Source organism: Oncorhynchus mykiss, chromosome 11 (assembly GCF_057628025.1).
Source record: "Oncorhynchus mykiss isolate SJ-2025 chromosome 11, ASM5762802v1, whole genome shotgun sequence".
Lineage (NCBI taxonomy): Eukaryota > Metazoa > Chordata > Actinopteri > Salmoniformes > Salmonidae > Oncorhynchus > Oncorhynchus mykiss.
The window spans coordinates 54,419,865-54,434,114 of record NC_143032.1 but is presented as its reverse complement, the minus strand read 5'-3'; the positions used below and the strand labels follow the sequence as shown (position 1 = coordinate 54,434,114).

Here is a 14,250-nt window from a genome sequence, read left to right as displayed (position 1 = left end):
TCTGACTTCTCATACTATGACATTTTTTACCCTCAGTTGTGACCTTTTTGATAGGGCAGAGTATTTCCTAAATGCCAGGGTCACTGGTGATCTCGGGTGGCTTCGCTTTCAATGAGCAGGAAATAACATTGGCATGTGGACATATTTTTGGAACCCCCTCACCCAACTCTTGAGATCATGTATCAACCATGCTTGTATTTTTCCATTCAGCATTTGTCACATGGAAGCTTCTCTCTGCAGCTGTCTTCTCGTAGACAACGGCATAATCTAGCACTCTAAACACTAGTTCACCCGACAGGATTGCATTAATTTTCCTGAAGCAATTTCCCATTTCTCAAATTGTTAATTGCATTTTTCAAAGGCCTGCCAAGACAAAGTGGTCTGGGCATCACAACATACCAGACAAGTAGACAAAGTCAAACTAATGTAATTTATCTTTAATTACCAAAATAAAAGGTTAAACATTCCCAAATACAAAGACCAGACCTTGCACAATTTGTTTAGCATACCCTTCCAAAGGGAAGTTCACTGTGTGATACAGTACAGTGTTTGGTATTTTAAGAGCAGGAAACCTCTCCACCCAATCTCAGTGCCTATGTCCAAAATGGAACCCTATCCTCGGCCTATATAGTGCACTACTGTTCTAAGCCCCATAGGGCATGGGGTGCCATGTACTGTTCTAAGCCCCATAGGGCATGGGGTGCCATGTACTGTTCTAAGCCCCATAGAGCATGGGGTGCCATGTACTGTTCAAAGCCCCATAGAGCATGGGGTGCCATGTATTGTTCAAAGCCCCATAGAGCATGGGGTGCCATGTACTGTTCTAAGCCCCATAGAGCATGGGGTGCCACGTACTGTTCAAAGCCCCATAGGGCATGGGGTGCCATGTACTGTTCTAAGCCCCATAGAGCATGGGGTGCCATGTACTGTTCAAAGCCCCATAGGGCATGGGGTGCCATGTACTGTTCAAAGCCCCATAGGGCATAGGGTGCCATGTACTGTTCTAAGCCCCATAGAGCATGGGGTGCCATGTACTGTTCAAAGCCCCATAGGGCATGGGGTGCCATGTACTGTTCAAAGCCCCATAGGGCATGGGGTGCCATGTACTGTTCAAAGCCCCATAGAGCATGGGGTGCCACGTACTGTTCAAAGCCCCATAGAGCATGGGGTGCCACGTACTGTTCAAAGCCCCATAGGGCATGGGGTGCCATGTACTGTTCAAAGCCCCATAGGGCATGGGGTGCCATGTACTGTTCTAAGCCCCATAGAGCATGGGGTGCCATGTACTGTTCAAAGCCCCATAGGGCGCCATTTTGGACACAACCATACAGACTGTCATCATGCTCTGCTTCTCATTTGAGGACAGATCACTCAAGCAAACCAATGCAGTAACACATTTCAATCCACTGGACAGTGAAACCTTACTCTTTAATAAACTAATCTGAGGGAAATCTTCAATTCAATTACACATTCAAATCAAATGGAAAAAATAGATATGTACATCTCATACTGATATGAAACATTATATGCAACTGTACAGCAAGTCACTTTTCCTCAATATACTTTATATTCCACAAGTGGCAGTTAACTTGCAGCTATATATTTGATTAGTTGTGTTAACTACAACAATGTATTAATTAAAAAGACAATATTCCCTCCACTTCCAAGAAAGAGAACTGAAAATATTCTAAGCATATTTTTGCTGTCTGATGGAATTACGTGCTTTTTTTTTTTTTTTTTTTTTACATTTAGTTGTGTTTTTCATCTATTGAAAGCAGTAACACCCCTCAATGTTGTACTCTGAACATTTGACTCTAGGACCAAGAAAATGTATTCGAAATAGCTTCTGAAGTTTCATAATTGTATTTTCGCTAATGGGAAAATATGGTCATTTCCTGAAGTTTTTTTGGGGAGATAAGGTTTTCAGACAGTGACGATATCCACAATTTAAGTTAGTATACTAACAAACGGAAAACATGTGAACGTATTTAGCACCCGTTTTCTTATTCATCTTAACATTCAGTGCTAAGATGTTATGACAGAATTAAAACAAATGTGAGACTTCCTTCCAAATCAAAATAGACCTCTATATGGGCAGACATTACATGATACGGTTTGGTCATTGGGACAGTCACAATTAGTGGTTCACTCTGTAGGTACCTGGGAACGATGGTACGCACACACAGCTCACATTCTTGTTTAAAAGTCAACATAAGTAAGCAAAAGCATAACACAAAAATACGGTAGATGAGAAAACGTCAAGGATGTGTTTAGAAATGGAATGGGTTAATATAAAGGGTAGACTGCTGCCCTCCTTTTCATTGGTCAAACACTGATTCGTCCCAAGAAAGAAATGAAGTGGGAAAAAATGAACACACTGCATTTCTCAAATTCATGATCAAGTTTACAAATAATGTAAGCGTTTCAGGGGATAACAGAACACACACAACTGGGACAGAACAACACAGATCTGTTTCTCTGGAGGTGAATGTTTTGATGATGTGACATGGTGGAAGTGGTGGGTTGAGACATTAGGACTTGAAGACGTGCACGGCTCTCACAACGTACTGCCTGCAGATGGGACACTCGCTCATCCGCTTGCCGCACTTGGTGCAGGTGACCATGTGACCACACTCCAGGAGGACGCAGTCGATCACGGAGTCCATGCAGATCCTGCACAGGTTGTCATCCACGTTGGTCAGCTGGGCCTTCTCCCCATCTGGAGGAAGACAGAGGGGAGGAATCAGAGAAGAACAGGACATTCCATACAGATCAGAGTGGAGGAGAGCAATGATGATGTCAAGCCCTGAAGAGGTAGAAGAGACTGGCACTGCCAGTGAGAGAGCGCACTAAAATATGTCCTCGCTCTTGTATCCAGAGTGCCTTATCTTAGGAAGATCATGGCTGGTATAAACCAGAGGGCAAGCATCATACAGGGTCCTGGAAATGTTCGCTATGAGGGCAAAAGATGGCACATGGGTGACTGGTTCTTACTTGGCAATGAATAGGGGCATTGAGAACCTCCAATAACTAGACATGCTCAGATGGCATGAAGGTACCTTTGGTATGGATAAGATACAGAGACAGCATGATGGATGTGCAGTAGTAGTAGTAGTAGTGGGACCACATGTAGTAAGTAAGGTGATACTTCCTGCATGCATGACTGAGGGCTGTGTATGAGGTTGGATGCCTGTGTTACATGCAGGCCATGAGATGGTAGGAGTGACCAGGTCAACAGTAAGAGAGACCAGGGGAAAATGTGCCCTTTTCAGATACCTTACCTCCAATCCCTCCATTGCAGATGGGAGGAGGGGGCAAGGCCACCACTTGTGTGGAAGGAGTAAAGCAACAGTCAGTAAATACTGATTGTTATTTTTGTACTACAGAAATCAACTCAGCATCTACCCCTGGTACAAAGCATTGATGGGATACAGGAACTCTGATGGTACAATATTACAGTACAGTAATGAAGATACTGTACATCCTGAGCTAGAATATCATTGACGAGGACTGAAGGGTTTACATGTCAAGTAGCTGTACTTTCCATTCCTGTTCCACAGACTACATATCATCACAAAAGACAGACAGAGGAGTGACATTTTACCTGCAGTTATAGCTGTGTTGACGTTTTCCACTGAAGGAAAGAAAGAAAACACATTTAAATAAAATAACTACTGCACACCATTTTGTTGGGCAAACATGGTGTGGTAGTGGCCATAGCAGTTGGCAAGCCAGCTCAAACAGATCTGGAACCAGGCTCACTGCTACTCACATGACTTCATGTTCTCCTCCGTCTCTCTGTACAGGCGGCTGACGCGCTCTACCAGCTCCCACTTCTCACAGCAGCCTGAATAGTTGACAAAGTTCCTGGCCAGGATCTCCTTCAGCTGTCTAACGGACAGGCCCTCGATGTCCCTCAGGCTGGAGATGTCTGAGAGAGAGGCCCGAGCTCGCGGCCGCGTCTGAGGGCTCACCTGCAGGAGAGAGTGGAGAGTCATAAGCCATTACATACATGACATCTACTGCACTGGAAAGAAAGGGTCAAATAGAACAGGAGAATGTTGCACCCCTCTGAATAAGCTCCAGACGCTGTGAGAGGACATATTTCTACAGTTAGCAGCCTACTAGGAGTGAGGTTTATCATTTACCTCTGGAGTGTGCTCACTGGGTGCCAGGTTCAGGAGGGAGAGAGACGTGGCGTCGCCTATATCCTGTACACACAAAACAAACATGACTCAGACAGAGGGCCGTGGCGGTCGTTACACTTTGTCAGCCGGTTATTGTCATGCAATAGACTACCAGTCTCACGGTAATTGACCGCCAATTAGCATAAACACGTTTAGCATCTCCAGGCATACAAGTCACTGGTGTGCGCCTTTGGAACATCTACATTTTAAAAAGTCTAATCTATTTAATATACACTATCACAATAACTCCACTATTTTAGGCAGACCTAAAATGGAAGAAGAACAGGATACGAGTTGGCCTACTGTATGTTATCTGGCTATGCACCATGCCATAGGCTTGGTCATTTATCAGACAAGATATGTTCTGTGCCATTATTTCCCATTCTGGAGCGAGTGTGCATATAAAGTGGCTATGTTGAGCTTAAAAGTTGTCGTTTGAGACAGGTCCTATATATGCTAGGTTTAGAGTTATTTGGCAATTGTATTTGAGAATGATACAAATGTATTAGAAATAAAAACATATATGGGCTGCATGATGCAACTACAGTCTATTGATGATTTGAGAAAGTCACAAAAAAAAGCTTGTGCTCTGTTCCTTGCCTCAGGCTGCACACTGCTGTTCTCTCATCAAGTGATCATATTTTCACCCATCAGACTATTCTCAATTTAATTTTGTCTTCAATATTATGTCAAATTTGTTTCAATTTACAATGGCTCATTATCAAATGGGCAGGAACACGAGCAGGTGAACAAATACATGTCACCTGTATGCACTCAAATGCATTTTTCACTCATGCCGGGTAAGATACTCCGGTGATTTCATCAACCACTGTTTGAGGTGCATGCAGCCTCTTGCTGCATGACAGGTGATATTCCCCCCAAACTCTATGCCATGTGCTCTCTAACCCTGTTCGTGCAGCTACCCAGTGGTTAAATTTGTGAAACCAAGTGAAATCTGTTCGGGAACATCAATAGTAACAAAACATATTTCATTAAACTGTTGAAACCCCGACTCTGCTCGCTCGAGAAAGGAATGAAGGAGAGAGGGGAGGAGATGGTATAAAGGAGAGAAGGTCATGGCTTGTATAAACAGGAGAACTAGCTCCAAAACAGGCTCCTGGAAATGTCCCAGTCTGATAAAAGGCTTCGCTGTGAGGGGTTTCCATGACAATGAGACCCCCTTCATCACCAGATGGTATATCAGTGGATGTTTGAGATATTCTGTAACTAAAAGGTAATAGGTCAGCCTATTGATTATAAAAAATCCCTAATACTAAGCTATTCAAAATCAAATACAAATTCTCTACAATTTTAGGCTAACTCTGTAAGCCACCCTGCACAATCAATGAACCAACGGCATCGCCTAGGCATATATGTTCTCTCCCAGACTCATGGATAGAAAGATTGGAGTGTAGCATGAGGTAACCAGTCTATCCAGTATGCATGATAATACAGTCCACACTCAAAGGGGATTACTCATTTTGGAGTATAGGCTGGACCAATTACATAAAATCATTTCGTTTTTCTGCCATGCGTAATATGCGGTAGGCTATTAGGCTATGTATTGTATAATGGCACAATCATTTTTTTAATTCAGTGTTTATTTTCAGGCTTGGGCTCATACAGTATATAGGCCTATGAGTATGCATCAGCTCTAATATGCGTATGGGTGTTTTGAATTAATCGTCACCTTAGAAAGCACTGTCCATTTCGTTGGCTTTGAAACAACATCCACAACAAACAAGCCCTGAGTACCAGGCCAGGGGACCTGATGGAGGGACAATAGAGCCCTGAGTACCAGACCTTTAGGACCTGATGGAGGGACAATAGAGCCCTGAGTACCAGGCCATTAGGACCTGATGGAGGGACAATAGAGCCCTGAGTACCAGGCCATTAGGACCTGATGGAGGGACAATAGAGCCCTGAGTACCAGGCCATTAGGACCTGATGGAGGGACAATAGAGCCCTGAGTACCAGGCCGTTAGGACCTGATGGAGGGACAATAGAGCCCTGAGTACCAGGCCATTAGAACCTGAAGGAAGGACAATAGAGCCCTGTGTACCAGGCAACCTGATGGAGGGACAATAGAGCCCTGAGTACTAGGCCATTAGGACCTGATCCCAGGAGGTTGGTGGCTCCTTAATTGGGGAGAATGGGCTCGTGGTAATGGCTGGAGCAGAATCAGTGGAATGTTACATCAGCAGCCTCCAGTGGACCTGATGGTCGTTAGTGAGTTGGGTACTACCAATGCAAGTCCTGAGTGCATAAGAGGAGATTACCATGACTCAACGGTCACGTGGAATATTACGGCGGTAATGTCTGCCGGTAATATAGTCACCGCAACAGGCCTACTCAGACAGAAACCTCCACAGAGCACTATAAATCCTTCCAGTCCAGGCAGGGATTAGGATGAATCACCTGCTGTTTAGTCCACTGATACCTTGGGGACTACTATGTTCCCATTCATAGTAAAGCTTCTACTGCTCTCTGCACCAGCTGAGCAGGCAAAGTACAGGTATTTGTAGCAGTCATCTCTTAATTTAGACCTCAGTCACTGTCAGAGCACACGTAACACCTTTTACACTCACTCTCTACCTGCATCACATGTACCTGGTTGGTTGTCCCTGAGCTGTCGCTCCTGCTGAGAGCTTCCCCCTGAGAGGCGGAGACTGAGAGCGCAGACAGCTCGGAGGTGGAACGTGCGGCGGAGGGGGGCGGGGTGTAGAGGGGGTTGTTGGGGTCCTCCTCCCCCTCTGTCCCCTGGTGACACAGCACCAGGTCCACCAGGTCCTCCTTCTCCCTGCAGGTGTCTGTGGGGACGTTGCGTAGCAGCAGGTACTGCCGCAGGTCTTTGACCCTCAGCCGCATCAGCTGTGGTCTCTGGAAGGCCGTCCCTTTCAGCAGGTGACATGTGGCACATATACGCAGGTTCTCCTGAAGCACAGAGCACAGAGTGCAGAAACTCTTCTTACAGTCGCAGCAGATATGCTGGGGGAGAGAGAGATAGAGTGTGCGCATTAAGCAGGTGGAGAGACAGGCTAAGTGACATGAACACAGACTAATGTAGGCACCAGGGCACACTGTGCCTTAATAAGATCCACAAAGCCTGCCCAGTACTCTAGGCTAACAATATCCTGCATGTAGAACTTGTCTCCACTAAAACATTCATGCAGATGGAAGATTAAATCATGTCTCGTTCAATTATTAAATGATGCAAACATCTCCCTCTATACACCTTGAATGGTCGTTTGCTCTGAACAAAGCAACACAGATTCTGAAATCATCAATAGAACCTTCACAGGCTATGTTGGACAGATGAGGAATGTGGGATATTGGAGCCCAAAATAAGCCATGAGGAAGCAGAAGGTCGATGTCTTTTTTCCGTTACTGCATTTTTTCAATCATGTGCATCTGTTCCCCTCCCTCTCCAGACAGTCGGACGGGAGGCAGGCAGTTCTTCATTTCATGTCACAAACATCAAACAGTAATAACACGCAAGCGGCATGATTAAGCGCTGTGTTGGCATGGTGACGCAGAGCAGCAGAGGGACCAGTTCAGACAGAGTAAAGGAATTCAACCCAGCAATATGGAGACGTCGTCTCCCTCTGTCATCACAACAGACCCCCTTCCCCCTGCCATTTGATGAATTCTGGTTAGACCTTTGATGAGGCACAGTGCTTACCTAGAAATTCTCCTAACAAACTTCAGACCATAGCATTAGCATGCATCAGCCACAAAACCTCACACTGATCTAAATTTAGACTAAAGAAGTAGCCTACATCCTTGTCTTTTTTATTTTTTTTTACCACAGACTACATTAGAACAAAAACATGTGGTTTTCTCAACATAGCTTAACAGCTTCTACCCCAAAGCCATAAGACTGCTGAACAGTTAATCAAATGGCTACCCAGACTATTTGCATTGACCCCCCCCCCCCCCACACACACACACACATTGACTTGGTACCGATACCCCCTGTATATAGCCTCGTTATTGGTATTTTATTGTGTCACTTTTTTTCTCCCCTCTAGTTTATTTAGTAAATATTTTATTTTTTTTCTTAAAACTGCATTGTTGGTTAAGGGCTGGTAGTAAGCATTTCACGATAAGGTCTTCACCGGCTCAAGTGACAAATACAATTTGATTTGGAGTGTAGCAATTACCACTGCTGTGCCATGGGCTTGTAAGTGCAGTCTCATGACGTAACTGGCTGTATTCAGCATCTCTTATCTTGGCTCCCTCGGAGGACACATCAGATTACGTCTAAGGACGGAACTAATCAACACTGGCCCTTACTTAACATGTAGGCCTACTGTAGTAGGGTGTGCATGTTTGAATAAACATATAAGGGCTACTCTGATCAGATCTAATAAAATATTGAATAATATCAGTGCATTAAATGTTATAGTGTCTCCTCAGTCAATACCAATTATAAACTATTCTATGGCTCAAACACCCAAACAGGTTCCTTCTTGATTACCCCAAAGCCTATCAAACACACCCTAGCCATCACCCCAAAGCCTATAAAACACCCTCTAACCATCTAGGACATAGGCCATTCACACAATAAGTCTACTAGCTACCCCAATGGTCCCCAAACCCAACACCTACCTTCCTCCTGAAGACAGAGAAGGCCTGGCCACAAGCCTTACATACGAGGCTGGGGCTCCCTGAGGTTGTGGGCGGATATGTGGAATATCCTGCGCTGGGGGCAAACCGAAAGGGTCCGGCACCGGCTCCGAACCCAGGCTGCTGGCCTCTCACTGCCCCTGTGCCCATGACTTCATTCAGCAGACCACAGCATGAAGCCCACATGGACGAGGCCCCCGCCTGGAGAACACAGACAGCAGTGTTAAGAGACTGCAGAGCTCCACAGACGTGAGAATGAGTTATCCCTGTCAAACATCACCAGCAACAGCCCTGTAGTGTCGACAAGCCTCCTCTCCTTGAGCTAGGACCCATCTGTGCAACACCAGACACCCTATAGTCATTATCACAGTGATACCTACAAACAGATTGGCTTGATGGCACAATGTATTGCACACAGGTTATTACAAGTGTGAAAACATCTAAAAATAGAGTGGTCAAGGTAACACAGGCTATTATACTCTTAATATTGCAGCCACAGGAGAGGCTGGAGGCGTCACTTTGTTTTGGCTGAGGAAATGAAAAGCATAGCCCATAGCTCTGTGGCGACTGACGACGGCACAATAGACTAGACATGCCCAGGGACTGCATGATGACCGGTCCTAATAGACCTACATCCAACACATCCTATCAACATTTCTCTAAATGGGATACTTTTGTCTGCAGGGGAGAACGTGTGAGAAAGCGAAGGTGTGTAGTGGAGAAATGATTCATGCATCGAATAAACTAACTGACTAATTACCTCGATGAGAGGCTGCAAATGACAACTAAATATCTGTTCCCTGGCAATTTAATACAAGAGAATGCATTCCCCTGTATTAACATGGGAAGATAATCAACTAAATCAATTTTAGTTCAACTCCCATCTCTATCAATGAGGTAATCCGTTTCCAAACGTAGGCCCTATCATTTGCCCATTACTTTTTATACTAGTCTCTGTTACATGAACAATAGTACTGTGCAGTAGTCAAATATAGGAATATATTTACTCAGGCAACACGTCAATTTGTGCATAAATTGGTGTACTACTATTGTTACCACTGTTGTAATACTGTTGTCATGACTTCCGCCGAAGTTAGTCCCTCTCCTTGTTCGGGCGGTGTTCGGCGGTCGACGTCACCGACCTTCTAGCCATCTATGATCAATTTTTCATTTTCCATTGGTTTTGTCTTGTCTTCCATCACACCTAGTTTCAATCCCATCAATTACATGTTGTGTATTTAACCCTCTGTTTCCCCATTTTGGTTTTCGGAGGTTTTGAATACTTATTAAACAGCTCCGTTTATACCAAGTTCATTCTCCTGCGCCTGACTTCCCTGCCACCAGCACGCACCCCATTACAACTGTTGTAATACTGTTGTAATACTGTTACATTTTCTGCTGCTGTTAGTCTAAATATATTTACATTTTTTGGATGCGTTGTGGGGGTGTTTCTCTTGAAGGTGCAGTTTCTCCTGGTAAATCAGCTTGTGTACATTGACTTGTACCTGCATTGAGTCCCCTACTGATCTGAATATACACAAGGTTCTACCAATCATCATCCATTAATATCTGCAAAATATCACAGCTGTCTAAGTTTGAGATTGTATCATGATTAGATGAAATAAAGTATGTGTTCGTATCCTTACTAATGCATATTCATTGAAGATAGATGGTGGAACGTTAAAAAAAATGCATTAAGTGGGTAACAATCTGATAATTGTATATGAACATTAGAACTCCCACTGTAAAGGCTAAATATTATGCCCAATGAGCGTTAGGATTTCTACAGATGCAGAAAACAAACAGCCTACAGACAACTAACATACATTCCAAAAATCAATAATTGGCCAGAAGATTTATTCCTGGGAGGGAGGATTTGAACTATCCATTCAAATCACAAATATCAGTCACAAACAAGGCAAGACAAACAGTCAATCTACTGACCGTGCTAGCTAGTCGCCTAGCGTTAGACACAGATGCAAAACATCAAGCTATTACTGTGTTACTCTCCCTTGGTGGTGGGGACAATCATCAATACTACTGACATTGAACATGAATACTGGTTATCGAGAATTTGCCTGAATAAACTATTTAATCTAGCTAGCTAACTCATATACAGTTAAATAATAAAATCTAGCCAAGTAGCTAACTAGCTAGCCTATTTCGGCAACAAGCTGTACAAACTGTTCTTAGCTTCATACAGACAGTAGCTAATAGCTAGCTACATTAGTTACTAAGCATCAATGCTACATATAGAGATGATTGAACTCAGCTCACTCAACATAGCTAACGTTAGCTGGATATATAAAGCTAGTTAGCTATCTATTTATTGTCCTCTACCTAGCTTGTGAACAAAAAACGAACAAACAAAAAAACTGTGAGTTAGCTAGCATATTTGCTGACAGTCAAATACAGCTAGCTAGCTTGACAGCAATAACCTACTGAGAATTGAGGAAAGTAGAATTAACTACAAATATTTGGAAAATAATTGTACCTTCATAGCAACTCCGGGTTGTGGAATTTGTGGCAATAAACTGATAATCTGACCATTGCAACAACCCAGAGATCCTCACTTCATTACGTCTTCCTTCTTTCCACCAGCATCTCGAGCTTAAGCGAGACCGCGGGGGCGTTCGAGCTGATCTATTTAGTCAAGTACAGTCGTGGCCAAAAGTTTTGAGAACGACACAAATATTAATTTCCACAAAGTTTGCTGCTTCAGTCTCTTTAGATTTTTTGTCAGATGTTACAATGGAATACTGAAGTATAATTACAAGCATTTCATAAGTGTCAAAGGCTTTTACATGAAGTTGACGCAAAGAGTCAATATTTGCAATGTTGACCCTTCTTTTTCAAGACCTCTGCAAACCGCCCTGGCATGCTGTCAAGTAACATCTGGGCCCGTTCTTGCATCATCAATGCCTGGAGCTTGTCAGATTTTTTTTTTTTTGCCCATCCGCCTCTTGAGGGTTGACCACAAGCTCTCAATGGGATTAAGGTCTGGGGAGTTTCCTGGCCATGGACCCAAAATATTGATGTTTTGTTCCCCGAGCCACTTAGTTATCAATTTTGCCTTATGGCAAGGTGCTCCATCATGCTGGAAAAGGCATGTTTGTCACCAAACTGTTCCTGGATGGTTGGGAGAAGTTGCTCTCGGAGGATGTGTTGGTACCATTCTTTATTCATGGCTGTGTTCTTAGGCAAATTTGTGAGTGAGCCCACTCCCTTGGCTGAGAAGCAACCCCACACATGAATGGTCTCAGGATGCTTTACTGTTGGCATGGCACAGGACTGATGGTAGCGCTCACCTTGTCTTCTCCAGACAAGCTTTTTTTCCCGATGCCCCAAGCAATCGGAAAGGGGATTCATCAGAGAAAATGACTTTACCAAAGTCCTCAGCAGTCCAATCCCTGTACCTTTTGCAGAATATCAGTCTGTCCCTGATGTTTTTCCTGGAGAGAAGTGGTTTCTTTGCTGCCCTTCTTTGACACCAGGCCATCCTCTAAAAGTCTTCGCCTCACTGTGTGTGCAGATGTACTCACACCTGCCTGCTGCCATTCCTGAGCAGGCTCTGTACTGATGGTGCCCCGATCCCGCAGCTGAATCAACTTTAGGAGAAGGTCCTGGCGCTTGCTGGACTTTCTTGGGCGCCCTGAGGCCTTTTTCACAACAATTGAACCGCTCTCCTTGAAGTTCTTGATGATCCGATAAATGGTTGATTTAGGTGCAATCTTACTGGCAGTAATATCCTTGCCTGTGTGCCTACATGACTGACTGCATGAACTTTACAAAAACCACGTGATTAAAGGTCATGAAGTTTTGACTGCAGTCAACTTCAAAATTATGTAGTTGCTCTTTACCAACTTCTGCCACATTTATGTGCTAGTCAGGAACTAGGAAACTCTGAAATTGGTTGAACACAGCATGTGTATAGAGTACTACAGTATAAGTCATAGTACATTGGCTATATTTCTTTTAATTGACAATTCTGTGAACTGTCTTGTGTACATTTTAAACTGACACAATACCTGTTAGCAAAGGTGTCAGCTAGAGATGACGTGCAGGAGCTTGCAGGGACTTGTGGTTTTGCATGATGTCTACTTTTATGCTAATTGTGCGCCACCCTATGACTCCCAATCACATCTGGTTGTCATACAGCGTGTAATCAAACCAGGGTCTGTAGTGACACCTGTGGCACTGAGAAGCAGTGCCTTAGACCACTGCGCCACTCTGGAGCCCAAGTGCTTTGTGCTTGGTTATTAGAGAGAGCCCGGTCATTATTTTAAACCTGATTTGTATAGGAATTTCTTAAAGTAAATATCTTCTCTGATATACACTCTTGCTAGTAGTAATCTGAAATAGTCCAATTAAATTATTATCTGCTAACATTAGTGTATGTGGTCTATAGTGCTTCCACTATCACTCTATAGACAGAGCCGCACTGTTGTTCCCCCATAGAAAAATAATGAAATACATGCCCCAACATTTGGATTTAATTGATTTTAATTGAATGTTTTTCTTAGAGGCCCTGAATGTTGATTTGTAGGGCCTGTGTACCCACCTGGGGAAAAATATGGGAAATAGTGGACGAAAGCAGATCATTCTTGTAGTATGTTCTTGAACAGAATGACAATCAGGGATTTCAGTGCAGCTGTTTCTAAAAAGACACTGATGTAATGCATTACCAATGGATTTGGGGGCCCTCTGCTGACTACAGTTCACCTAAAACAACATAATTTTTATATCGAGAGTAGGCTATATACTGTATCAAAGAGGGAAGTTGTCCATTTTCATTTTTATTGGTTACTCAATTTATGGCTCTTCATATCAATAATGGGAATTTTCAATGTATTTCAGCACTTGGCATGGAATTAGAATTGTGTCAACTGGCTGATGATACCACCATATTTTTGAGAGACAGGAATGAGGTCTACAAAGCAGTTTCCTGTATTGAACAGTTTTCCTTGGTATCATTTTTGGAAATGAATATAAGTCAGTCTTATTTCCACTCAAGGACTGTGTTTTACAGGAAGAATATGGTATCCCAATTAAAGATAAGGTTACTTATCTTGGTATTGTTATATGCAAGGATGAAAAACAAAGGAGTAATTTGAAGTTTAACCCCATTATTGAGAAAACAAAAAATAAATGTAACCTCTAGTTACTAGAATATATTTAATTGTATGGTAGGTCGGTTTATGACTGTCACGCCCTGACCTTAGAGAGACGTTTTATTTCTCTATTTGGTTAGGTCAGGGTGTGATTTGGGGTGGGCATTCTATGTTGTGTATTTCTATGTTGGCCTGATATGGTTCCCAATCAGAGACAGGTGTTTATCGTTGTCTCTGATTGGGGATCATATTTAGGCAGCACCTTTTCCCACTTTCTGGTGTGGGATCTTGTCTATGTATATTTGCCTTAGTGCACATCAGTA

At 43.4% G+C, this 14,250-nt stretch overlaps 1 protein-coding gene across 3 annotated transcripts; it reads right to left on the bottom strand.

The window, feature by feature from the left end:
• Positions 1-416: 416 nt before the first annotated feature.
• Positions 417-11,622, bottom strand: rnf34a (ring finger protein 34a). 3 transcript variants are annotated; one of them, XM_021621323.3, is made up of 8 exons: positions 11,311-11,447; positions 8,799-9,017; positions 6,798-7,175; positions 4,149-4,211; positions 3,773-3,974; positions 3,605-3,634; positions 3,282-3,326; positions 417-2,719 (listed from the first exon to the last, which is right to left on the bottom strand). In XM_021621323.3, exons 1-8 carry the CDS (start codon positions 11,314-11,316, stop codon positions 2,532-2,534), a joined length of 1,131 nt encoding a protein of 376 aa, XP_021476998.3. In that variant the 5' UTR covers positions 11,317-11,447; the 3' UTR covers positions 417-2,531. The 3 variants fall into 3 exon arrangements, with proteins under 3 accessions (XP_021476998.3, XP_021476999.3, XP_021477001.1); XM_021621324.3 differs by lacking the exon at positions 3,282-3,326 and having other exon boundaries at positions 11,311-11,622; XM_021621326.3 differs by lacking the exons at positions 3,282-3,326; positions 3,605-3,634.
• Between the last annotated feature and the right edge of the window lie 2,628 nt (positions 11,623-14,250).

What these genes read in the sequence shown, in the direction of transcription:
- rnf34a (XM_021621323.3), bottom strand. An exon ending in TCTCTGTCTTCAGGAGGAAG is followed by an intron (nt 7,176 to 8,798) that starts GTAGGTGTTGGG and finishes TCTCTCCCCCAG; the next exon opens with CATATCTGCTGCGACTGTAA. An exon ending in CCAGTGAGCACACTCCAGAG is followed by an intron (nt 3,975 to 4,148) that starts GTAAATGATAAA and finishes TCTCTCCTGCAG; the next exon opens with GTGAGCCCTCAGACGCGGCC.